The sequence below is a fragment of the Equus asinus genome, chromosome 3 (assembly GCF_041296235.1).
Source record: "Equus asinus isolate D_3611 breed Donkey chromosome 3, EquAss-T2T_v2, whole genome shotgun sequence".
Classification (NCBI taxonomy): Eukaryota; Metazoa; Chordata; class Mammalia; order Perissodactyla; family Equidae; genus Equus; species Equus asinus.
The window spans coordinates 99,803,260-99,831,081 of NC_091792.1; the positions used below are offsets into that span (position 1 = coordinate 99,803,260).

Consider the following 27,822-nt stretch of genomic DNA (forward strand, 5'->3'; position numbering starts at 1 on the left):
CCATGTCTGATTTGGTTCTAAATTCAAAGTGTGAAGAGGCTGAACACCACAGGCAGAACATGGCCACATTTTTATCTCTGAATATTTTTATATTGGATACTATCAGCCATTAAAAAAGAAAAAGAAAAAAAACTCAATAAGGCATCTTTAAGACTTCGATTTAAATAATATAATCTCCCAAACTCTCCAAGAGCCTGGGTTGCAAAATGTACTCCTAGATTACTGAATAACGTAATCTGGAGCACAGACCATTGTCTCTAATCCAGCTAAACACTGAGGCACATCTACCACGTATGACAACTTCAGTTTTTAAGCAGTTGGTCCAAAGCCATTTCCTCTCACAATAATTAATCCTCAAGTCTCGTGTTTTATTAACTCCTATTTCATGATAATAAAACCATAACATCTAAAAAAACATGCTCTTGAGGGGAAGGAGTGGATTAAAGAATACATAGGTCCAGTTTATCCAAAAATGAATCAAATGATTAAGTTAAAAAAAAAAGAGAGAGACAAGGTAGAAAGCTAGAACACATCCTTGTTTACTCAACTTAAAATAATAATGTGAATCATCATGAGACCATTCCCATCAACCCTGATTCTACTGCAAATACAAAATCGACTTTTAAAAAGTTAGCCACAAGGAAATGAAAGCATACTTCTCTGTTCCTTTTAATTTTATAAATCTTTCTACTGACACAAACACCACTAAAAACAACCTCAGAACACGAAGCAGTCTCAGCACTGAAGTAGTGTACGATGAAACCACCACATTTCCAACTGATCCATCAGACATCTGATTAAAAAACACCGTCTGAGGCAGCTGAATTAGTTACATTTATAATAATTTTGCATAGGAAAGCACAATATCTATTATTCCAATAAAAAGAGTAGCTAAAGGAGCTTTTAGGAGCTAGTGCTGCTGGAAGGTAAATTATGGTTTCATCAAGACTCAAGCCAAAAATTAAATAAAGTATTTCCCCTTCAAGTTACACAAAATGATGAATCCACAACTGGGCGCAAGTAAAAGCTAAACCAGCATCTCTGATCTAACAGCTCAACAAAATACTTTGGATAGGAGTCTCAAAAGAATTTTCCTCCTTAAAATTTTGTTAAATTTTCTTCCTTCCATAAAGATACTTTTTCTCTCCCACAGATTTCCAGTTATTACACTTACAGTAATCTGTCTGAAAAGAGAAACACCCACTCTAATTTTGCAACCTAAATATTTCAAGCATTAACTTGTTATTTTTATCTGTTAACCCATTAAGATTATTATTAGAAACTTACATGTTAGGTATACATGTCCTTATTCTATGGAATGTTGAAATGAAACCAAACTGAAAAGCTAATATAATAAATGTGTTCAGTCATAAAGAAAACACTACATGTCACTATAAATATGCCGGATAGTATATCTGAGATAGTCCTGGTAGCTGTCTCTGTAAATTATTGATCAGAGCTCTCTCTCTACATCTCCCCAAGTGGTAACCCAGAGCCAATGACTGAAAACCTCCAAGGAAATCCAATCTTAATATTTGATTTCTTTTCCAACATACATTAAAATGTCAGATTTTCTCCAAAAATAATATAGAGGAAGAGAGTAGGTAAGGGTGAAGATGAAAAGAGATTGGCCATGAGTTGATAGTCACTGAAGCTAGGTAAGAGGTACGTGATAATTCACTGCACTGCACTGTTCTGCCTATATTTGTATATATTTTTAATTTCTGTAATAAATTTTAAGTGTATTGAAAACAAGCAAGCAAGCTCCTGGTTTCCCACAAAAAATAAATATTAAAACAAATTTATTTATTATTCAAAAAAACATTAAATAACAAGAGATGGCGAGGATGTGAAAAAAAAGGGAACCCTTGTGCTCTGCTGGTGGGAATGTAAACTGTGCAGCCACTATAGAAAAAGGCACGGAGGTCCCTCAAAAAGTTAAAAATAGAACTACCATATAACCCAGCAATTCCACTTTTGGTTATTTATACAAAGGAAATGAAAACACTAACTCGAAAGAATATCTGCACCCCCATGTTCACTGCAGCACTATTCACAATAGCCAAGAGATGCAAACAACCTAAGTGTCCATCGATGGATGGATGGATAAAGAAGATGTGACATATAGGTAGGTAGGTAGGTAGGTAGACAGATAGATAAATAGGTAGGTAGGTAGGTAGATAGAAAGAAAAATAGACAGACAGATATCACTCACACTCACTCACACACACACACACACACACTCACTCACAATGGAATATTATTCAGCCATAAAAAAGAAAGAAATCTTGCCATTAGCAACAACATGGATGGACCTGAGGGCATTATGCTAAGGGAAATAAGTTGGACAGAGAAAGATAAATACCATATGATCTCACTTACATGTGGAATCTATTTTTTAAAAAACGAACTCATAGATACAGAGAACAGACTGGTGGTTGACTGAAGCAGGGGTGGAAGATGGGCAAAATGGGTGAAGGTGATCAAAAGGTACAAACTTTCCAGTTTTAAACTAAATAGGTCCTGGGGATGTAATGTACAGCATGGTGACAGTTAATAATACTGTACTGTATATTTGAAAGTTGCTAAGAAAGTAGATCTTACAAGTTCTCATCATAAGAAAAAAAAGTGTAACTATGTGAGGTGATGGATGTTAACTAGACTCACTGTGGTGATCATTTCCCAGTATACACATAGATTATGTTATATATCTGGAAATAATGTTATATGTCAATTATATTTCATTAAAAATAAATAAATAAATTTAAACCCAAAAGATGAGCTGCTAAGAGCTAAGATACAGAACCATAACAGCAACAGTAAGTGAGCAGACCCAAAAGCAAGAAAAACAAAGCTTTCCCTGCTGTTCATTATGAAGCACTACATCACTGCACAAAGTAAGAGATGAGAAAAATAATCTTAGTAGTTACATTTAACAGGATGTTCTGGAAAATACAACTTATGGTAAGCCTTCGATAGAGCCACTATTAATCCACAAAATCAAGTTCTGCTTCAAAGCATCCAAAGAAATCTCTGCAGGGAAATTACATCCTAATGGATACCTGCATGCCCTACCCCTTACCCAGAAAATCAGAAACTAGGTTAGCTCAGAAAGAATTAGAATAATGATATCGGTAGCAGTGGTAGTTATTGTAGTAGTAATGATAGTATTAAAGACTATCTCTCACTGAGCACCTACACACACTAAGCACTTTTCATAATTCATTTAATTTTCACAATAATCCTAAGAGGTAGGTACTTTCAGTACGCTCTTTTAGAAATGAGATTGAGATAAATGGAGGTGCCCAATGTTCGGTACCAAATTAGTGAGAGAACAGATACAAGCCATGGCCCTTTGGCTCCAGAGGTCTTGTTCTTAATCTCTGCAATACATTTCCTTAACCGCCTTCCAACACAGGAGCTGAAAGAAAGCTGAGGCAGCCAGCCTTCTGGTCGCTCATCATAACTATTCAGAAATCCTCTTAGTTCTGCTTCTCATGCTCCTCTAAAAGTTCTCTTAATTTCTTTTCAACTCTTAAATCCATAAAAGGAAAGTGCTTCCTTCCTGACCCCTCAATCCACCTCCATCACTTGGAAAAGCTAACAGAAGCTAAGAAGAAAAATTCTAAATAATTGACTCTCCTACTTTTAAGAAGAAAAGTCTGCAGGGAAGTATGATGAAATTAATAGTTAAACTGAGCTTTAAGGACAGTAGGTAATAACTACCCTCGGCCAAATCAGTGATAATCAAAAGTATATTCAAATACTTATGTAACCACAAATCACACAGTTTTAACAAAGATTACACATGGTTATTTCATTTTCAAAAATCCTGAGTCATATAAAATAGATGCAAGCAGCATTAGTAAAACTGTTAATACTAAAAAGATATGTCTCTTTAATGCTTTATCTTATATTAATATGTGGGAGCAACTACACTGCATGAATAGACAACTGGCAATGAAAAGTTTCACTTTCAGAAACTGTGAGCACAGCTAGGCAATTCTTGATTTTCTGAATGTAGGATTTATTTGAAAGTAATGTAAATCACTAATTATATATTATAAAAGCAGAGGAACCTAAACAGGATGGTGGGAAACAGGCAAGATCACATGTGAAAAATGTAATCAAAATTGCAAAGAATCTAAATGTTTTCTAGAAAAATCACACATATGTTCTAATTTTTAAAAATCTCTACTTCATTAAGCTTTTACTAAAGACAATATTTAAAAAGAAAAGTGCGTTAAAACCCTTTGAGAGGAGATAAATTCAACATTTACTTGAATGCTTTTATTTTACTTAACCTTTTTTTAAAATTTCTGCCTAGCTGTCAGAAATAAGTTCAAAGACATTAATACATGGTCAAATTTATAGTAACATTGATAAAAACTAAAATCTGTACATTTATTGACAAAGAAAGGAAGCATATGATGCACAATAAAGCATCAATGACTAGAGCCCAATTAGATCCTAAAATTATCAACAGTGTTGAGCTTTTCCACCTTTCCATTACACACACATACCTACACACAAATACACCAAGAAGAAAAAAACCCATACTTAACCTAAGAAATTAAGATCTTATTACTATAAGCAAATTAAATCACAAGTTAGGGTACATACTGTCCAGTCTCTCATTCAGTGTGACCCAATGAGAACATTCAGAGTTTCTAAGACATTGCAAGATCCCCAACAAAATCCTCAGTTCAATTGTGCTTAAAACATTTTACTTAGCAACAAAAGAGTGTCACAGTTACAATGATTTACAAGGGCTTCAATAAAAGGTTAAACTTCAATTAGCCAGAACACACAGCAGGCAAAGTAAATTCCTCAGGGGGCTGGCCTGGTGGCATAGTAGTTAAGTTCATGTGCTCTGCTTCAGCAGCCCAGGGTTCGCGGGTTTGGATCCCAAGCACACACCTAGACACCACTCATCAAGCCATGCTGTGGTGGCATCCCATATACAAAATAGAGGAAGACTGACACAGGTGTTAGCTCAGCAACAGTCTCCCTCAAGCAAAAAGAGGAAGATTGGCAACAGATGTTAGCACAGGGCCAATCTTCCTCACCAAAAAAGAAAAGAAAAGAAAAGAAAAACAAAGTAAATTTCTCAACCTAATCTTTGAGCATCCCAGTTAATCAGAGTTCTTTCATGCTTCTGGTGCCTGAATTTTTGGACAATGAAAAGGAATACACCCGGATAAGATAAAGTGGGTTATGAGTCTAATGTTTATTCAAATATACCCTAAACATATGTTTGCTCTTTAAAAAAAATTTCACATTCTGCAAAATGGCAGGCTACAAATAGGGCTGATGGGAAAAACAGAGTTGGGACAGATCACTGAAAAACTATATAACTTTGTCACCAAGCACCGACAAAAACATCAGTTGGTACCTGGGAAGGTAACTTGGACAGCACAGACAAGTGGCTTAATTTGGCTGGAAGCTGCCACAAGGATATAAAGACACATCAAAACAAGGCTGAGAGGTGCTCAACCAATGAAGATAAAAGTGGAATTCTGAGCCAGTGGGGGTGCTATTCAGGGGGTCATCCACTGGTAGGGAGCCACACAAAACGAGAGAGGTAGATCTCTCTCTCCCCGGGAAGAAAATCCCAGTACAAGCACTCATATTTAATGTTCTCCAATTAAAGCCAACAGTGTTCACGCTGGCAGTGCAGCGGCCAAGCTTAGGGCTATTTCCTTTCCTCTGTTAAGTTTAACACCACCCCCGCCCCAATGGTTCCCCTTGTCTAGGAAAAACATTCCGCATAAAGTAATGTGATTTTTGTGTTCAACTGACATAATTCTCCAATTTCCAACGTGTATGAGCAAATCCACGTTACAGAAATAAAAAGACCATGCTTTAAATAAGTTTGCAAAGTGAGGCTAGATATCCTTTTATGCTCCATTTTTTCTTTCGACCATTTTTATTTTGGAGTGCTTGCCCTTTTCTTTTTGATTTATATGAGCTTCATAAATTACAAAAGTTAGCCTTTTTCAAATGCCTAACAAATATTTTTTTCCAATTTATCATTTGACTTTATGCTGGCCATGGGTTTAGGGGGACTTTTAATGGTTTAAATTCATATGTTAATAAACTCATCTTTTCTTTTCTAGTTCCTGAGATTTAATGCCTAACTTATACATTACCCATTCCAGTGTTACAAATAAATTCAGATATATTTTCTTCAAGTACATGTGTTTTATTTTTAGTATTTAAGTCTTTCATTTATCTGAAATTTTAGCAAAAAGTTTGAGGCAGAGATTCAGCTGACTTTTTGTCCACAGACGGCTAATCCATTTTTGTATTTCCATCTCTTTTTCCACACTGAGTTGAACTGCCATCTTTATCACACAAAACATCAAATATATGTAGATTGACTCTCTTTTCTATTGCATTGATCCATGTAGCTGAAGGCTATGACAGGGGATAATTAAAATGAAAAAGAAACAGAATAGAAATGCTAGAAACAATTTAAACAGTGCTGAGAGGTACTGTTTAAATGTTGCGGCTTCCTAATATATTTTAACATCTGATGGTCCTCCCCCTGGCCCGATATCATCTTTTTTAGAAATTTTCACCATGTATATACATAAAAAACTAAATTACAGTATCTATCAAAAGGAAGAAAAGAATCTTCAAGAAGGCTGGGAGGAACACTAAGGTGTTCTTTTGGAATCAACAGCCCACAGGACTACTCCTTCTAATACTACTACACTTGGATTGCTTTGCGATAACCGTTTTACAATCAATAAAGAATAGATATTAAAAAGGATGGCCAAATAAGCTACAATCTAAGATTAGCAATACTTTTATCCAAACAAGCAACAGATCTGGATATTTGGATTTCAAAAGTAGAAAGACTAAATAATTAAATGTTATGTTGTAAGTTTTTCCAGAAATTCCAGTTTCCTTAATTACATAACCTCTGTGTTCTACAAAAGCTTATCTAAGGCCTTAAAAATATCCACGTACTAATCAGTAATTAGGCTGCTTTTACTCCTCTAAAAGTCTTATCAACATCTTTTTAAATGTTTTTATTTACTACAGTTTCACAAAATCATACTGTATAAAATTAGAAGACTAGGTTAGGTAAAGGAATGTAAACAGCAGGCACTAAGTGCAATATATTATAATTTTTCCGAGTACTTACTTATTAAGCAATGTATGTTATGGGAGTAACGAGAATTGTCTGGGATGGTGAAGCTGCCATCGCAGATAGCAACCTGACTCTCACCAAAAGGAAGAGTGAAGAAGCAGAGTTTATACAGTAAACAGCCCAGGGCCTGTAAAACAAAAAAGCATGAACATTATCAGAACTCAAGTAATCAACTTAACCACGAGATAAAAAGACCCCCAAATCAAAAACTAAATGCGTTATTTAAAAAAAGCCCTGTTTCTATACTGGACCAATCTTTTCACAAATTACTGCTTACACAAATTAATGTGCTTAATTTTTAAAAAGACATTTAACTTAATATTTCCGTTTTTTTCTATCATATCTGTGGCAAGTTGGCTGAATTAATGCTATCACAAAACTCTAGATCATGAATGATATAACTAAGATTAAAAGTGGCTGGTTCCTTTTGGGAAAAAAAATTGTATTCTTATTCTTCTACAAGGAAAATATATACAGTAACGTGTCCCTTAACAACAGGGGTATGTTCTAAGAAATGCGTCGTTAGGCCACTGAGCGCGATCAGATGCACTTACACAAACCTAGATGGTTTAGCCTACTACACATGGAGGCTACAGGTACTAATCTCACGGGCTCACTGTCATATATGCAGCCCATCATTGACTGAAACGTTGTTATGCAGCGCACGACCGTATTTGGTATATAACTAACATATAACAAACAAAATAAGCACAAGGCTCCTTCTAGCAGCATTTTTTATAAATTCACTGTAAAACATGTTTTAAAATCCTGAGATTCCAAATCTGAGTTAGCCAGCACAGTTAAATTTATCAGACAACCGTCAATACCTTTTAATTGATTATTCACTAAACACATGTCATTGTTTCATATTATAAAAATTAGTCCTCATTTTCTGTGTATAATCCTATCATTTTTATTCTACGTTCTACTAATCAAGTTTGTACCTGGGTAATCTATATTAAAATTCAAAAAGGAAGGGCTCTGTCTGCTTCACTTTCATGGCTCCATAGACATCATGGCACTAATCAGTCTACTTGTGGACAACGAAGACAAAATACTCTAAAACACAAATTACATCTGGAAAAGTAGCATAAGAAATTTCTAGCTAAGCTGCTAACACCACAAACCTGAGAAGTAGTAATAAAATGTGATTTTAGGCTTAAGAAATCACTATGTTATTACAACAAGTGTCATCTATACGCCTTAAGAGTATAAGCGGCATTTCTCATTCTAAACAGATTGTATAAAATTATCCAATAGTTTGTATACAATTATATCAGCAATACTAAAATTGGGCCTCACTACCTAAAAATTAGCAAATCAGCTTTCCTTTGTTGGATTTTCTCTACATATCAACTTAGCAAATGCAACTAACAAATATACTAATTTTATTAATACTACGAAGATTACAACATACAGAAATACCTTTGTGAGTTCAATATTAATTTACAAAACATTATTTTCCAAATTATAACATATAATATATATTATATATAACATATATAATGAAAAAAGTTTAAAGGCCTAAAAATTTCAACATATTAGTTCAAAACATTATTGGGTTATTTATTATGTGACTAACAGAATTTTAAAGATTCTGAATAGAAATAACCAGTTCAATGTGGCTTAAAAAATATTTATGATGCTCTGTTCTATAAGGAAGATATTTTCAGCATTTTTGCGGCAAATTGAACATAAGGCTCCCTAACAGCACTACAAAAATACTATTAATGGTATAATATCTGCATTAAACTATACCTTTCTACTGCCCAGAGGACAGTCTAAGCCAAGTAAATCGGCATTTTAGCCAGTTTTATCTTATCAATCAAATCTTTAGTAATGTGTCCTGTGTTAGAGTAAATGTAGGAGTTGCCAGATAACAATTTTAGATAGCAATGCCGTATACTCAAAAAACATAAATCTAAAATTCTCTGGTTCACATAGTGTGAACACAATGAGGTGTCCCAATTTTTCCACACCAAAGGCATTTCCCTCTTTATCAATTTGATAGAATGAGAACTGTTCAGGAAACAGGAGGGAACAAATGACCTGATTTTGAAAGCTGAGTCTCATCATCTTCAATTTTTCTCATTAAACGGTAACATCAAGGATCTCTCACTGAATTTCCTAATGCTTAATAAAATCAGCATCCTCAATCTCAGGATAAAAATTACCTACAATGGAAACTTCCAAGCAAAAAAAATTTTCTTCCCCAAATATAAGGTACTAAATAAATACTTTAACACGAATATCATAACTGTCTGAATCCTGAAACTATACTATCCTGAAACAGGATCAGAAATATAATTCTTAACCAATATGAATGGAATATTTTTTCCAGATATTCTTTAATTCATACCTAAAATGTTGTTGTATACTTCTGTTTCACCTGAGCTAAGACAAGCATAAAAATGGCATCATGGAAATTAAAATTCTAACTCTGTCAAGCATATAAACATAGACTCTATTTTCTGATTATTTTTCTTGCTTTTTTTAACTCTTTGAGTATCTATTTGTAATTCCATAGCTATACCCAGTTATCCAATATAGAAATACTACCTGATATTCTAATTACAAATGGTATTAATTTTAAACTTATCACTGGCAACTTAGTATGCTGCCTGGCATGCATACTAAATCTGGTGAAAAATGAACAAAAAAAAGGATTCCTTCCTTTTTGTTAATATATTGGGTAATAATCGTATGCTAGGAGATTAATTTTTTTTTAATCAACCTTTGAGGATCTCAAAGCTGTAGTGAAGTTATGATGTCTGTCTTTCCTCTGCTGTTGAAATATTCTTTTAGGCAATACGGATTTCAAAAACACTCACAAAATTAGGCCAGAAATGATTTCCACAGCGACCTCTTCTAAAACCTTCATTTTATAAATTAAGACCCAATTGAATTTACTTTCTACACTACATACTATAAGCCATAATGAGTCAAATGTTGATGCTGAGGAAAGCAAACTGAGTTTGACTTATAGAAGGTGGTGATATATAAGCAGTATCAAATTTACTAAATCAAACATACTTATGGTTTGATTCAATTATGTATACAGGTAAAAATTTAAGTACCACAAGATTTAAGAATCACTGTTTAGTGAAAAAGTACGTATTATGGAGACTAATGAAAAGATATCAAAGATATTCTTTTTTATTACCTTGTGAAAACATTTGGTATCCCAACCCTTACTAGAGAAGGCCAGGAGAAGACAACCAAGGAGATATTATGGTTTAAAAACAAAATAAAATGACTTTGCTTGTAAACTCTAGAACTATTTCCAAAGGAATTTTTTCCATCCCTAATATGTTCATTAGTGGTAGATATGGCTAAACATTTGTTGAATTTATATGAATTCACAATTAAAATAGAGTTTCCTGCTAGTTTATTAAATACAGTCAAAACATATTTTATTTATGAAATAAGTTCTTAAGAAGTACTGACATTCTAACATAAAGTTCAACTAATAGAAATATGATCTACCTCAATAATTCAATCCAGATATATATGCTAAATGATAAAGAATTTCAAAATAGAGAAATTAGTCATTGGTATGTTTATAATTAGCAAAAAAGTTTTACTCATGTTAGTTTCCATTTAAAAGATCCTAAAATACCCCAGAAAATTGTCAGTGTAATTACTTAAGAGTTATGGCCAGCTTTTTCATACTGTAATCAACCAAAATTCCACTCAATCAAAAAGATGTTAACACTCATATATAATCTAAATTCCAAAAAATACTGTGGTAAAAAGTTACATTATATGGAAGTCCTTTATTTGCTTTTTTATACCTAAGCTTTCCATTTCAGGATTAAGAAGATAAAATGTTCTAATATTTTTCTTCTCCTGAATATGAAGCTCTCTTGTACACCATTCTCTTCTACTCATTAGGAAATACCTTTTGGGGGACAGAAGGAAAGTAATCAACTGAACTCATATCTTTTAAATTTGGTTAGAGAAAATGTCAGCCTTCCTTGGCCTTACCCAGATATCAGCCTTGGTGGTGATGGGTTTCCCTCCATAAAGGTTGATCATTTCAGGGGCTCTGTATGACAGAGTTGTATACCTGGCAGTAAATAAGTGAAACGGAGTGGAGATATAAAAAAAAAAAAAAAGACAGATACTACAATGCTTCTACATAAAATACTACAAAAAACTTTCATGTTCAATAACGTTATTTAGAGATAATACTATTTTTAAAAGCTCATTAAAAGTCCATCAAGGATTAAACAATACAAAGTATCCATACACATTTTTATTCAATAAGTGCAATAGCATCTAATGATATAAAAACTTATTTTCTTTAATAGAAAAATCTTAAATAAAGACAACGTATTGGAAATATAGTTTTTCTTAAATTTCCCATTTGAAAAACCATAATTTGACTATAAAAATATGCTTATCAAAATATTTTAGTCTATTAATTTAAAAGCAAAACTTCTACCCTCTCAAAAAATTAATGTATATGTTTATTAAGGAGTTTGTTTTTATGGACTCAAACATACTTCCTTGCACATGGTAGTAAAATTCCTTTAGGTTTGTTTTTATAACTGTTGTTTTAAAAGTAATCTAGTTCTCATAATTCTAACCACAATAATTAAGTATGCTTCTAATGCTAACTGCCATCATAAGCTATTTGGAATTAAAAGACACTATGAATAGTTACCAATATAAAAACCCCAACTCCATTATGAACAGAATATTTTAATGAAGTTGTGCTCAATTTCAGGGCAGAAATTATAAGAATATGGAAGGACTTCCTATATCGTGGCATAATTTAACATTCATTTTGAGTGTTTATACATTTTATTTTACATGAAGTATCTTAAAGCTCAACATTCTACCACCTTACTTACAAATTATCCTGATTGGTAAGATATTCTGAGTGATACTATTACAAAGGAGCACCTAAGAAACCAGGATATAAACTGACTGAGGGCAGGACTTTTGCTCACTGCTATACAGCAGCACCATAAACAATGTCCATTACATTGTAGGCCCTGAATAAATACCCACTAACTGAATAAATAGCCCATTAACTCCTCAACTGAGCTACAAAGCATAAGAACCCATTACAAGTTTACATTCATCGTTAATGCAAAATTCTACTAAACTTTAACTATACTTCAGAGCTCAACAGCAAGAAAGGAAACTTCCAGGAAGTCAGAGATGCTTGAGCAGAATCCTAGAGTCATTATATATCATAATTTTTTTTTTTTTTTTTTTTGGTGAGGAAAATTGTCCCAGAGCTAACATCTGTGCCAGTCTTCCCGTATTTTGCACTTGGGACATCACCTCAACATAGCTTGATGAGCAGTGCACAGGTTCACGCCCAAGATCCAAACCCATGAACCCTGGGCCACTGAAGCAGAACATGCGAACTTAAGGGCTATACCACCAGGCTGGCCCCATAATCCGATAATTTTTTTAAAAATTATATGTATATACATATATCCCCAAGAAGCCAATTCAATCAGGTATAGTTCTTGTGTTCTTCAGGACATTTATGTACTTCCTAAGATGTCTGCTTTTATGGAATCTAACATAATCAACATAGGCTAAGTTTCCTGAGAAAAATTACCTTGACTAGAAATCCACAACCTTATAAAAATGGACCAGAGTAGTATCAGCTCTACTTGAGCTATTTCAAAATACACATTGCAGTTCAAATGATAGCTCCTACGTGGTCTTAAACAATTGAGAACTTGTGAGGAAGTGAAGAAAGGCAACTTGGAAAAGGTAACTACTTAGAAATTCCTATTCTGACAGATCTTTCTGCATTGTGTCATTTTATTAAGGTAATTTAAGATTTAAAAACAGTTCTATTTTCTAAAACTAGAAAACAGAAAAGTCAGAGAGAGGTCCTTATAGGCACTCTCACAACCATGGAAAGTAAAAGATTAAGAAAATAGATATGCTTTATATGTATAAAGCAGATATGACTTACATTTCTACCAGAGAGCTTGCCAATACACTATTACAAAGTAACACAACTTCCACATTATTTTTAATGCATGCAGAAGTCAATCAATATTAAATATGAAGTAAAAGCTTAAATGTTTTCAAATAATTTAATTTTTTCCTAACAAGCACAAATCTTCAGTATCAGTAAAAACAAAGATGTTTAACCGAACTCAACAATCACTTAAAACTCCCTTTAATAATTCCACTAATTATTAGAGCTTATTTAACAAACCTCTTGATAAACTTGTTGACAATATAGATGAAAAACTTGTATCTGTGGTAAAATGTATTTCCTACTGAGCTAGATCTGACATAATCAATGTCAATGGCATAGAAATATTTTGAAGAAATCTATAAGCAGAATACCTAAAATTTGTATTAGCAGAGCTGGTCACAGACTCAAGTGAACTAAAATTCCCATGAGACAAAGTACAATAAAGATAGACACTTACTTTTTAATTTCTTCCTCTACTACATTAACTCCATCTTTTTGAGGATTAAGAAACTTGTTAGTGGCACTGCCAAAGTCACAAAGTACATAGTTTCCACTGTCATTCAACAAAATATTTTCTACCTTAAGAAAAGAAAATCAATAATTAGTAGTATTTTCAAAGTAAACATTATCTTTTTACAATCATGTTTTTACACAACAAACATCGAAGGGTCTGTGCTGTATTATATATAGCGAGAGATCTGAGATACTTCAAATTACAAGAAAGGACAAACGAATCAGAGCAAAAATATACTTTACTATGTCTCCTGCTTCTCTTACCAAGAACAGAGAAGTGCTTCTCCCATCCCAGAACGATTTTTGCAGGGGCCAAGAAACTCTAAATCCTCTCTAAACAGCTTCAATGAAGGAGAACTAGCAGCAGTTAGCGTCTATACTATACTTCCATTTTTCTCCTTTTCTGACACTTCAGCTTATCAACAGACAAGTAGTGAGAAAAACCATTAAAATTCTACCCCGACTGACTCCTAATACCATTTTTATCTAAAATATTACATTGAAAAACACAGATTTGACTTCATGCCTTAACTTGTAGGTCAGAGTTGTACTAACTTAAATAAACAAATTAGTATACAGTTTCTAACACAGAGAAATGTGGGTTCACAGCCAAACTCTTGCTACTAGCATATACCCTTGGACAATTTCCTTAACGACTCTTGTGCTTTAGTTTCCTTATCTATAAAACGGGGAAGGTAATATATATTACATGAGATTGTTGTAAAAATTAAATGAATTAAAACCTGTAAAGTACTTAGAACAGTACTGGAATAAAGTAAACAAATGATACAATTATAACATTTTTTCCACAATATTTTTTATTCTTATGATACAGTCTTGGACAAGTAATTCAATTTCTCTCCACTCTACCAAAATGCCCACATTAGTTTCTTTATAATTTTTCTGCTATATTTCATTTTAATCTTTTTTAAAAAATTTGCACACAATAAAGACATATAAAAAAACTACTTAAACGTAGCTTTGCATAAATTTACACATGTAAAAAAAACTAAGCATGTGATATATGGCCGATGCAAAATTATGCAGTTCAATGTCTTTTCTGATTTTAATTAAATCAAGAAGATTCAGCTGAAAACATCAACTTTATATGAAAAAAGTTAATGAGCTATAACAGCACAAAAAAATCATACCAAATTATTAGGGAAAATGTAAAAGTTGCATATTCAAAAGAACCAAAATACACTATACTGGCTATCCAAATTAAAGGACAGAGGTCTGTGGTCAGGCATTTCAATCTCACCTTAACTTTTATCCTTTGACTGTAGGTTTCCCTAGATGATGCTTTCATGGTTAACAACCTATACCCTAAGTGACATCTTGTACTGTCTTACATCTTAAGAGCTTTTTATAATCACCTTTCATATATTTTGTACAGTCAGTCAGAAGTGGGATTCATTCAGTCATTAAATATTTACTGAGACCCTGCTATGTGGCAGGCACCATTCTAAACACTTGGATACATCCTACAAAAGAGAAAAATCCCTGCCCACAGGGAGCTTACATTCTAATGGGAGAGGACAGAAAATAAACAATAGGTATAATACAAAGCAAATGCTATAGTATTTTAGAAAGTGACAAGACCTAATAAAAGGTTAAAGGAAGTAGATAATGGAAATGTCAGGCTATAATTATAAATAAGGTGGCTCAAGATAGGGCTCACTGAGAAGTTGAATCTGAGCAGACCTGAAGGTGGGGAAAGGTTAGCTATGGGATATCTGGGCATAAAGTATTTCAGGAAGAGGAATTTTTGTAATCTTAGTGTTTGTAGGCATCAAAGAGGACACATGTTTCTAAATGATATGTGCAATGATATCTCTAGCTATAGGATTCTAGGAAGGTTCAATCCCCTGTGGGGATTTTTTCCAGTGTAACAAGTTGGTACCATATACAAGAGGTCAGAGCCCACAAAGGGTAAGATAAAGACACTTTAAAGACGATCACCACCAAACTATAGTAAATTATAAATAAATGAGTAAAGAGACCCATTTACGGTTACCTCCAGCATCTCTGGAAAACACTGATGCTTAATAAGGATTACAGGAAACAGGAGGGATACTGAACTGGGAGAGAATAGTGTGAAGGGACATTCAACCTGTGTCAGTGACGTTCACACTTTTGTTCAAATGAAACCTTTTAAAGAAGCCTATGATGTAAAACAGAAGCAGAGTAGAGGGCACAAAACCCTCCTCTGTAGCGATGCTAGCAAGCTTCAGGGACATGGAAAGCACGATTTCAATTCCACAGTCAGTCTTTAGACGGCCTCAGGAAATGGAGCAGAGGACAGAGGCTGATCTCAGTGCCGGTAATAACAACTAATTTAGATGAAGACAATCCAAAAACATTTTAACTCCAAAGCTTAAACTATATAATCCATAAGTAGTCTAGGGTTCATACCTTCAGATCCCGGTGAATTATTGGAGTCTTACATTGATGCAACCTTGCAACAGCTTCACAGGTATCACAGAAGATCTGCAACACTTCTGATTCCGTAAAACCCGTCTGCAGCTTCTTGTTCATCTGATTCACTACCTGCCCAGCTAACCAAAAAAGTATTTTTGAGAGGACATATTTTTAATAAAGGAAGTTTATCACAAATAAAGAAATTAAGAAATGCCTTTATGGTCTCAGGCAATGGGGAACTGGCTTTTTCGTAATTCTCATGTAAGGATACGTATTATACCACATTGTATTGATTCAATGACATACATTTTTTCACATTTTACATCTCTGAGATGAAAACATCTTAAGATAGAAGATGGCCTGCTAATGTTACTGACCATTTTTTAATATTTTGACATCTCTTAAATCAGAGTGGACCTTATAATTGATGGCATCACAAATTTGAAGAAACAGTTATTCTACACTGTGCTAGTTATTAAGTAAACAATGGTGAACAAAAATATAGTTTCTATTATCATGGAATTTATAGTCTAAAGGCAGAGATAAACAATCACACAAATGTATATCATAATTACATACAATAAGGATAATACGAGAGAAACCTAAATTCAAATTGGTGAAGGAGGATGGGGAGGATGGGGAGGAGTGGATGTCAGATAAGAGCTGCACAAGGAAGTGCAGGATAATTAGGAACTAACCAGGCAGAGATTTGGGAGAACAGCATGCTAGCAATAGCGAGTGGCATGTACAAAGGTCTCTAATTTGGGAAAGGGCTTAATGACTTGAACAATTTAAAGAAATCCAAAGTGGATATGGTCTAGGAAGCAGATAAGAGAGTAAGGTGAGATGACACTGACAACATAGACAGTGATCAGCCATACTTTAGATTTTATCTTGAGAACCAAAGAAACTTCCCGATTTGCCTTTTTTTTTTTTTTTGAGGAAGATTAGCCCTGAGCTAACTACTGCCAATCCTCCTCTTTTTGCTAAGGAAGACTGGCCCTGAGCTAACATCCATGCCCATCTTCCTCTACTTTATACTTGGGACGCCTACCACAGCATGGCAGGCCAAGCGGTGCCATGTCGGCACCCAGAATCCAAACCGGTGAACCCCTGGCCGCCGAGAAGAATAACGTGCAAACTTAACTGCTGCGCCACCAGGCCGGCCAGCTGATTTGACTTTTTAAAAGACCTCCTCGATTGGGGGATGCGGGGAATCATAAGAGTAGAAATGGCGAGATAGGTTAAGAGGCTAATGCTCTAACCTGGTAACAGATAATGGGCAGCGTAACTTACTAACATCAATAGCCACACATACCAAAGAGCCCTGAGAGGATTATTATGTATAATAATTGATGGACTAATAATGACAACTCTTAATTATTAAGAAAAAGTTAACTATTGTTATATTTTAAGAACACAAGTGAACATGTGATTCATTCAGAAAGCATTCTAACAAAAATCAAGTTCGGGAATTTAAAAGGGCAAGCTTATAGTTAACTTGATACTTTCCTTTAACAAGATTGGATAAATAAATGTTTACTACTTTGTAATCTGTAAGAAAGTTCATATACACCTGTTACTTTTACTATTATTGTCTAAACAGCACTGTCATGTATTTTGTGAAATAGTTTTTTCTTAGAATTTTAAAGCAGAAAAAACATTAAATTTTACAAGTTATCAATCCCTACCAATCCCTAACTTTCAGAAAACAAGTCTGCTGGGTTGTAATTTGTTCAGGGTATCTCCTAAGATGGAGGTAGGCAGCAATTTCCTCCATCCTCCTGTTTGACGGACACCCTGACTCATTTTAACCAAAAATTTAACAGGATGAAAAGTGTTTTATTGGTATTCATTTACATTCTTGAAATATCATTTCACAGCTAAAGAAACTATAACCTTGAACTCATTCTACCACTTCCAAACTTTCAATGTTGTAATGAGTTGAAAATTTTAAAATATTAATCCTCTTTCTTCCATTCAGAGATCTTTGGGCTAGAAACTTTGAATCACAAAATCCAAATCCCCATAAAAAGCTAAAAGCTGTATTTGAGCTCACTTCAAATGCAGAAACAAAATTTAATTATTCAAAATCAAAGTCTTCTGAAAATTAAATTAACATAAGGATATTCTAATGAAACATTTAAAAATCAGATTCAAAATTTAAAAATTCAGATTCAGTATACTGAAGGTCTTTTAAAACAAGATGCATATAACTTTCAAATCTTTCCATATTTTTCAAACAGGCATCATCTCCTAAACAAAAGCTTTTACATTCTGCCCAATTTCATCACTAAAATTTAAAAAGTCAACATTCTTCTAACCTCTTGAAGTAGTCATCCAACGATTTTCCTATCTCTGAGATTACACTTACTACCATTTAACTTAGACAGCCATAGAGTGAAACCTATCATTCCATTTAAATTTTGCTATGACTTTTTTTTACAAGACAACTAATTTTTATCTGCAGTAGATGGCATCATTGGCCCCAAATCTTCAACCCTTGCTTTATCCACGCCCTTTGCCCAGTAACTGCAGTTCCTCCCAATAAGTGGGGCAGAGAGAATGTCCTGCTCTTTGATTTCAGTTCAGTGCGACTTGGTGTGGTCAATAGAATAAGGCAGAAGTGGCAGTGTGCCAGCCCCAAGCCTAGGCCTTAAGAGGCCTCACATCGTCTACTTGCTCACTTGTATTTCTACTGTCTCCACAAGAAAAATATGCTTGTTAGCTCCAGGAAGGAGAGGAAGAACATGTGAAGAAGAGCCACTCCCACTAATCCCAGCAAACCCACTAGCACGTGAGCAAGCCCAGCCAAAACAAGCAGTGTCACGCCACCACGTTCAGGCTAGAACAGCTCGCTCACTAATACACAAGCAATAATAAACAACCGTTGTTTCATGCTATTGAGTTTGGGATGTTTTGTTATTAAGCAAAAGCTAACACATATATTATCCATGGGAATTTCTGTAGAACACCTCCTACAAATGAAAGCTCTTTTCATAAAGTAATGAAAGTAAACTCAAAATACCAACTCTGATTTCTGGAAGTCTGATACCTAAAGCACATAATTTTCTTTTTAACTTATACATCAGAATATTAGCAAATTAAGTGGTGCCAAACCATGAACCTAGAGAGATATAACATCTGACAAAAGACGACTGTAAACATTTGATACTGGAAACCATGGTGGGGTACATCAGCTACACAACACATTCTTCTAGTTTCTATACAGTTTTATCCCTACATAATCAAAACCAATGCACCTGAACTATATACATAACACTGACTCCCTTGCAAAAGTACCTTCATTTTTAAACTATTGTATACAATACAATTAGCTTTTATAGAGGTAGTAAGGAGAGAGCATGTTTCCCCTATTCTCTACCCCTCCAACTCACTCCTACCCCATAGGAGGGAAAAGGAACTTATCTAATTGATTCATCTGAGAAAAGGAATTGAGAATGCTCTATTCAGGCCCTCTGGATTCCCTCTCTTAAGACATAATTGCCTACTGAGAGGGTGCATTCTGATCTGCAATACATGCAGTAAGCTTAGCTGGTGAAACATCTGAAGAAAACTTCCAACCTAAAAGAAAACGCACAATAAAAAATACGAAAGAATTCAGAAAAAAACAAAAACACAAGAAATTGAAAAAAAGCCTTTAAAAACTGTAATTAATATCTGCAGACAACAAAAGATTTGCATCTAAAACAAGAGCAAGGTGTATTGTAACAAAGAATAACAACAGTGAGAGAACAAGGAGTTCCTGAAAATTACAAATAACATGGTAGAAATACAGAATTCTATAGAAGAGCTCAAAGATATATTTAAGGAATGCTCCCAACACAAGTAGAATAAAAAGAAAGACAAGAAAAATTTTTTAAAATAAAATCAGAGGATCAATCTAGGAAGATAACATCCTAAAAATGAAAAGTCCAGAAAAAGAGAACAGAGAAAATGAAAGACGTAAATACTGAGTGCCCAAAAAGGATACCAAAAATGACCCATCAGCAAAGCACACATATCTTGAAATTTTAGAACACTGGGGATAAAGAAAAGATTCTAAAAGCATCCATGAAAAAGAGGTCACGTAAAAAAACTGAGGAATCATAATGCACCAGACTTCTCAATAACAACACTAGGAAAACATGGAATAATTCCTTCCAAATTCTAGATCAAAATTATTTCTAACCTACAACTCTTTAACCAGCCAAATTAACAAATCAAATATGGATTAGAATAGAAATATTTTTATATGCACAAGGTTTCAAAAATGTTTCATTCCATAAATCTGTTATCCAAAAGCTACTAAAAACTGTGCTCTACCAAAGGAGGGAATAAAAACAAGGGGAGGCATGAATAGCAGGGAAGCTAAGACAGGAGGGAGGAAAAGGGAAGTCCTGAATGACAGCTAAATGCTGTTCAAAATTAAGCAGAACTGAAGCCTCCCCAAAGGAGACTTTCTAAGGGAAGAAAAAATGAAATTGACACAAATATTAAAATGTTTAAACATACTACACAAAGATTTACACTTCCATTGGGGAATGTGGGGCTAAAGTACTAACACATATGAAGGAAATTAGGCCAATGAAAAGTGGGGTAATTATTAACTCCAGGAAAAATAAAAAGAAGGATAAGAAAGAACGCAATTACAGACTATTACATGTCACAGTTAAATGGAAAATAAAATAATTTAAACACTGATTGTTGATTTAATCCAAAAACTGAGAATATGCCACACTGACAGTAAAATGCTCATCTTTTCTTGGAGATATTATCTACAACATAAAATCAGAAATAGCACCAGCAAACTTTCTTTCAAGAGCCTCCTCATGCCCAGAAAATCCCTGCTTTTCTAGTCCCTTCTCTTTCATACTCTAAATCTCTCACTAAAACTACAGATTCTCCTACATAATGCAGTGTAGAAATGCGGAAGTAAATATGAAAAGAAACATCTCCAGGATTTTAAAGTGAATGCCTCTGCGGAGAGGGAAGGGCCAGAAGGACACAGATTTAGCCACAGCTTAACTACTTGACGTTTTAAAATATATCCACGAATTACGTTGATAAAAATTAAAATTTCGTGTAAAAGCTTGTTGATTCAACTAGATAAGATTTCCAAAAAATTTTTAAAAAACAAAAGAATGCCTTCCTCAAAACATAGCTCAGGTCATACTTTTACTTTAAAATAAAATTAGTCCCCTAAAAGTTGAAGTTCATTTTGTTCCCCTTTTAAAATGTCTTCTGGATGATAGTTAATTAAACTCATCCAGGGTTATGATTATGCCCGATTCAATTATTTCTAAGAAGTTACACGTAACCAAGGGCTATTGGTCAACTCTAATCCAGTTAATAATTAGCATCATAAATGCTAGAATTCAGGAAAGTGGGGTAGAGAAAATCAGTATCTTCTCCTTAAAAAGATCACAATGCTTTACAGTAGAGAAGATGAGATACAAATAAAAGAAAATAATCAGGAAAACATCTAATTTTCTTATATTATATTTGGAAATAAACATATCACAATACATGTGATAATATTCACTCACTTCATCTTCCTCTGTCCTTCCTTCCTTACAAGACTGGAATAAATGAGACCATATTTTCTCCATCACCACTACCCCACTCCTCCTCCTCCAATCTTCAGGAAATGACAAGAGTTCCTGGTATCACAATTAACAATCATAACTGTCTCTAAAAAATCTAAATATAAACCAGGGCTCCCTAGAACCCAAACTGTCAGATGCAGTCTGATAAAAAAGAAAAAGCAAGTTTGCAGGAAATGGATTAATTACCCCCTTCACACACATTAAAGAAAAAAAAATTCAGGATGTTTTAAAAATTATATTATTCTGAAAGCATACTTTACAAGTAAATATTTCTTTGAAAACACGACATTAAGTCCAAACAAAATGTGGTTTTCTAGCTTCGGATATTTACAAAAGAACTCCAAAAGACCACATAATATGAGTTTATAAAAATTATAGCTCAAAAGGCATCCTCTAAATTTATTACATTTAATATGCTGAAAGATAACATGGTAGAGTGCTGGGAAAAAATCTTACAACCCTAATATGGAAACATTAAGCTCTTCTGGGTTGGATTATAAAAGAAATGTAAGGGTGCAAGAAGTGTAACTGCTCTCTACCTGCAGAGATTACCCGCTTTAAGCCCAACAGCATTCTTCTAATTGTCCATTTACATGCTCATATTATCACTGCAGCAACCATGACCAGGTTTTAAATATTTTTTAACTGCATTCCTTAATTAGATAATTAAAGCTGAGATTGCAATAAGTGTCCAGAATTAGGTGACAGTTGCCCTGAAAGAAACCAAGACACCTAGTAACCCATTTTAAGGGCAATTTTTTTTAGTATAAAATAAAGGCAAAAACTACTTACCTCGACAATATTCCATTAAGATAAGCACTTCCCATACATTATCACTGATTGAATTAACAGCACAGTCCAAATAACCCACGATATTTTTGTGACCAGACAGCTCTTTCTGTAAAAAAGAAACAACATTTTAAAAATTGGAAAACATACATTTTAAAGCTCTATTGTTAGCAATGGTTTTGAAGTCTAAATTAATATATTTAAAGAATTTCAAAAAGTAAGAATTAGGCCTAAGTATGGAATTTCACATATTTCAAAAAGGTTACTACAGTTTCAACGGAAAATTTACTTACATTGACCATCACTGAATACTATTTTTAAATTCAATCAGGAAGAAAGAGATGCTTCACTCAAAAGCAAGAGTCTCCAAAAGTGAATGTACAAGACAGTCCTTTGGGACTCAAGAATAAAATATCAGAACTTTTACTTACATTTATTTTTATCCACAAAAAGAAACTAAATTAAGCTCTAATATTTATGAACAATTATACTCTCATTTGTTTGTTTTGCCTGCCTGCAACATATTGCAATTTATGTGTACCTAGTTAAGTGGATTTATGAATGGATGTACTTTTAAGTAAATAACCTAAAAAATGAACAAGCGGCTACAAAAGATTTCTGTAAAGAAACCATAGAGTAAAGATAATCCTAATAATACAAGTACAAGGAAATGAGAAATAATTGGCAAATCTGACACTTTTGCTCCTAGTACAAGATAATCATCAGTATATAATGAGGTTAAAAATAATAATGATCTAATTAGGTCTGTCTGGAAATTAAAAAATAATTATCAAGAATACTATTTAAAATGAATTTACATCCACTGTTGTTAATGATAAACCTAGTTTTAACTGTGTAATATAACTTGAGATGTTGGCTAATGGCAGCTGAACATGTGAATAATTCAAAAATAGACATACATAATGGGAGACGGGTCATCAAAAAAAGTTGGAAGACCACTGCTCCCAAGAGTTCATCTCCCTAAAATATCTTGTTCAAAAGCATAGTATTTGACTGTTGCTGCTGTTGATGACTTTATTTTTATATGCCTCAAATTGTACAAATTCTATTGAAAGGAAGAATTATGGCACAAGAGTACCACACCCGGGCTCAAGTTAGTTAGAGAACTTAGTCTAAGATCCCCCATTATCTAAGGACAAATCTTTTCACCTTTTTGGCTAATAGCCTTACCTTAAAAAAAGCAAGTCTCAAAGCCTAATCAACTCTAGTCTAGCTATGAAATAGGGACCAAAAAAAGCAGAATTCACGTAAGTCAGATTGTGTAAATGCGCCTATCTTCAAACAAAAGGGTTCAAAATGTGTGTTGATAAAGATGTTGATACAAAATAAGGAATCCCCCTCTTAGCAGTTAGATAAGTAGGACTGACAATAACAAGTGTCTACAAGGACGCAGAAAAACTGGAACTCTCATGCATTGCTGGTGTGAACAGAAAATGGTTTAGCTGCTATGGAAAACAGTTTAGTGGTTCATAAAAAAGTTAAATACAGAATTACTATATAATCCAGGAATTCCATTCCTAGATATACACCCAAAAGAACCGAAAACAAGTACTAAACAAAGTATACACACATGTTCATAGCAGCACTATTCACAATAGCCAAAAGGTAGAAACAGCCCAAATGTCCCTCAACGGTTTTTTTAAAAAGTCCATCAGCAGAGGAACAGATAAACAAGTTGTGATTGATACACACACACAATGGAATATTATTCCACCACAAAAAGAAATTAAGTACTGGGGCCGGCCCAATGGCGCAGCAGTTAAGTTCGCACGTTCTGCTTCTCAGCGGCCCGGGGTTCGCCAGTTTGGATCCCGGGTGTGGACATGGCACCGCTTGGCACACCATGCTATGGTAGGCATCCCACGTATAAAGCAGAGGAAGATGGCCACGGATGTTAGCTCAGGGCCAGGCTTCCTCAGCAAAACAGAGGAGCACTGGCAGTAGTTAGCTCAGGGCTAATCTTCCTCAAAAAAAAAAAAACAAAAAAAAAACACTTTAAAAAAAAGAAATCAAGTACTGATACATTTTATAATGTCAATGAACCTTGAAACATGCTAAGTGAAAGAAGTTAGACACAAAAGGTCAAATATTGCATGACTCTATTTATATGAAATATCCAGAACAGGTAAATCCATAGAGACAAAATGCAGATAGGTGGTCGCCAGGGGCTGGAACAAGGCGGGCGCGGAGAGCAACTGCTTAATGGGCCGGGGAGCTTCTTCTGGAGCGACGAAAGGTTTTAGAACTGACAGAGGTGGTGGTTGCACAACACTGTGAATATACTAAATGCCACTAAATTTTTCACTTGAAAATGGTTCATTTTATATTAAGTGAATTTCACATCAATAAAACAAACATTTTAAATACATATATTAGCACTTGATAAACAGTAGATGATGAAGAGGAAGAGAAGAGAAGGGAGGAGAAAGAGGGCAAACGAGGGGAGGAGGGGGACAACAACAAGCCATCCAGAGCACTGAGCATAAGGGATCCTTGAAAAAAATGAAAACTTTATTTTGTAATTGTTTTTAACTGTTTAGTCTAGTTAACTGAGTTACTAAAATTTTCTTTAATGGCCTATTAAAATATTTTTCACTTTTCCTAAAATTTAAAAAGAATTTTTCCCTTGCTGAAGGATACCTTACCATATACTGGAGAGTACACCAAAAAAATAACTTCACAGAATGATTCTAAAAATGAAAAGCAAAACTAATTATTGTTTGTCAATACAAACATATACAGTGAATGTATTAAATACCTATGGGAATGGTAAACACCAAATTCAGGACAGTGGTTTCTTTCTGGATGAGGAAAACAACGTAGGGATATGGTTGGGGAAGAATACACAGAAGCCTTCATCTGTATCTGTAAGGTCTTACTTCTTAGCTGGGTAGTGGGTAAAGTGGTGCTCATTATATATTTCTCTAAATTTTCCTATCCTCAAAATATTCTATAATCAAAATGTATTTAAAAAAGGAAAAAAGAAAGCAGAGTAGTTTGCCCATTGAACTACAGTAGGGAGGAGAAGAAAGAAGAGAGGGAGGATTGGCTGTATTTAGCCCTAAGAATGGCTATAAGGAATGTACTGCAAATTCCCAGATAATTTCCCAAGTTAATTTAATGATCTTCAAAGATTTTCTAGATGTGCATAAACCAATAAGTAACTTGCCAAAAAGCTGGTTAATATTATAGTGCAAAACCAAAAGATACACCAAATCTTTAAAATGGAATTACTCTCACTCACCATAATTGTAATTTCCCTTTTACAAATGTTGAGGTCTGGCATGTTATTGACATACATTCGCTTCAGTGCATGGCGAACTCCACCATGTGTCCGCACCAGGAAAACCGTGGAGAATCCACCTAGAAGAACAAGTACCAGTTAATTAAAAAGAATCAGCAACTACTTCCAAAATCATGTAATATCACTGAGGAGCTTAATCTCAGAGGGAAATAAAGTGACTGTACCCAAGACAAAAATAAGAACAGTAAGTAACTAACACATCAGATTAACAGCTAAAGCATTGGCTTCCAAGGCCAATCATGAGGGAGCACCTAGAGGAGCACATCCTTCTCAAATGAACGTGCTTTCCTTTTAAACGTTAAAATACTAAAAATCATTTTGCAGGGGAATAGCTCTTATATAGTGTGTAGAAAATGTGAGAACATAACTATATTACTACAGTTTGGCATATACTAGTAATTGTCTACCCATCAGCCTCCCCCTCTCTGTGATGACAAAATACTGATGCTATTTAAATGAGATATCAACAGGATCCCTCCTCCAGTTCTTGGGGATGAACCAACATGGCTCTAAGGTAATAATGGGAATCTCACTTCCTCTTGTCAGTAACTGATTTAGGATTGGATGTGTAACTAATTTTGACTAATGGGATATAAGGGAAAGTCTGCTGGGGGAAGCAGGGAAAGATCTTCCACTCAGAAAAAAAGAGACTTGTGAAGAAAGCCCTGCTATTCCTTCCAGCTTTTGGATTCTGTTATACAAGAATATGATGTTTAGATCTATGGCAGCCATCTGTGGCCATGATGAAAAAAGGAACTGGAGAGAAAAAGACCCAGAACACTGAGAGTTAGGCTATGAATTAGAGAACCCTGGAACCACCTCCTTCCAGAACTCTTGTGAGATGTGAGATGATAAATGTCCCCATTATTTATGCCACACTTATTTGGACAGTCTGTTAATTCACCTGAGAAAGCACAGTAACTGAAACACACAGTTAGGTATTCTAGAGAATAATTACTTCTGTCACATCTAAACAAATATTTCCACCTGAGATTTTTTCAAAACTCATCTTGGCATAGGATATTTTGTAGTTTAATTACAGTTTAAAACAAAAACTGGTGTGTCACTTTTATCAATTAGATAGCCCTTATAAAGCAGCATCCTGAGCAATGATTAGGCACTTGCACTCCAGTTCCATGCAAAGCAGTCAAAGCAACAGCAGGGGGAAGAGCTCCTAGCACACGCCAGAATCAGTACAGGTTCATTCCAGAGTCGCCACATCCACCAACTGCAGTTACAAGAAGCTGCCCAGCTCCCACCTTGTAGATTTGGGTTTCCATGTATATACTGCAGGGGAGATCAAATCAACCCCCTCACAAGGCAGTTACCAGGAGAGAACAAGATGACATTTGGGAAAAGTACTTTAAGTAAAAGCTCTAATAATGCAGTACATTTCTTTAAAAGAAGTTCACTTAACACTAATTTCATATGCTACTTAAACTACTCAAATTTTACTTGATTTAAAAAATTAAGAAAAAGCTAAAAGTTAGAATATATCTAGATATGGAGGTGGTATGAGTATAGGTCAAGATAAATCACTTAAATAGCATTTGTTTTGAGACATCTAGAGATTCCCCTAGAACAATGATTCCCAGACACAGCTATGCATCAGAACTGCCTGGTGAGCTGGTGAGTGTGTGTGAGTTTTCCTTCAACAGTTTCCAAGTTCTGAATCCCACGTCTGAATCAGAAGGTCTCAGTCAGACCTAGTATATATATTGCTAAAAATCCCTACTCATTATATTATCCTACTTTTGTATGTTCTTATGAAGATATAATAATGTAAATTGGTTATTAACGAGGGGGTGTCCCCCAGATGGTTCTGATGTACAACCTAGTTAAGTGTCCACTGAGCCAGAGAAAAAGTTCCTGGAGGAAACATGGATCCTACATATCCATTCTCAACCACCCATAGAACAAAGTAATATTAACTAAGTTTTCTGCATAAAACCCCTGATCCAGAAGTTAAAGTTTGCCAATTCCACTAAACCTAAATTAGACATGGATCTGGGCAAACATGAAGCTTTCTAAATAGAGAGAG

At 34.4% G+C, this 27,822-nt stretch overlaps 1 protein-coding gene across 4 annotated transcripts in view; it reads right to left on the reverse strand.

The window, feature by feature from the left end:
- BMP2K (BMP2 inducible kinase) overlaps positions 1-27,822 on the reverse strand; it is a 121,680-nt gene that overhangs the window by 47,246 nt on the left and 46,612 nt on the right. For all 4 annotated transcript variants that reach the window (XM_044766204.2, XM_044766206.2, XM_070505573.1 and 1 more), the window contains exons 2-7: positions 25,722-25,840; positions 22,460-22,565; positions 16,053-16,195; positions 13,582-13,703; positions 11,150-11,231; positions 7,157-7,289 (exon numbers count right to left, since the gene is read on the reverse strand). In XM_044766204.2, the coding sequence (XP_044622139.2) occupies positions 7,157-7,289; positions 11,150-11,231; positions 13,582-13,703; positions 16,053-16,195; positions 22,460-22,565; positions 25,722-25,840 (705 nt within the window). The remainder of the gene's footprint in view (positions 1-7,156; positions 7,290-11,149; positions 11,232-13,581; positions 13,704-16,052; positions 16,196-22,459; positions 22,566-25,721; positions 25,841-27,822) is intronic.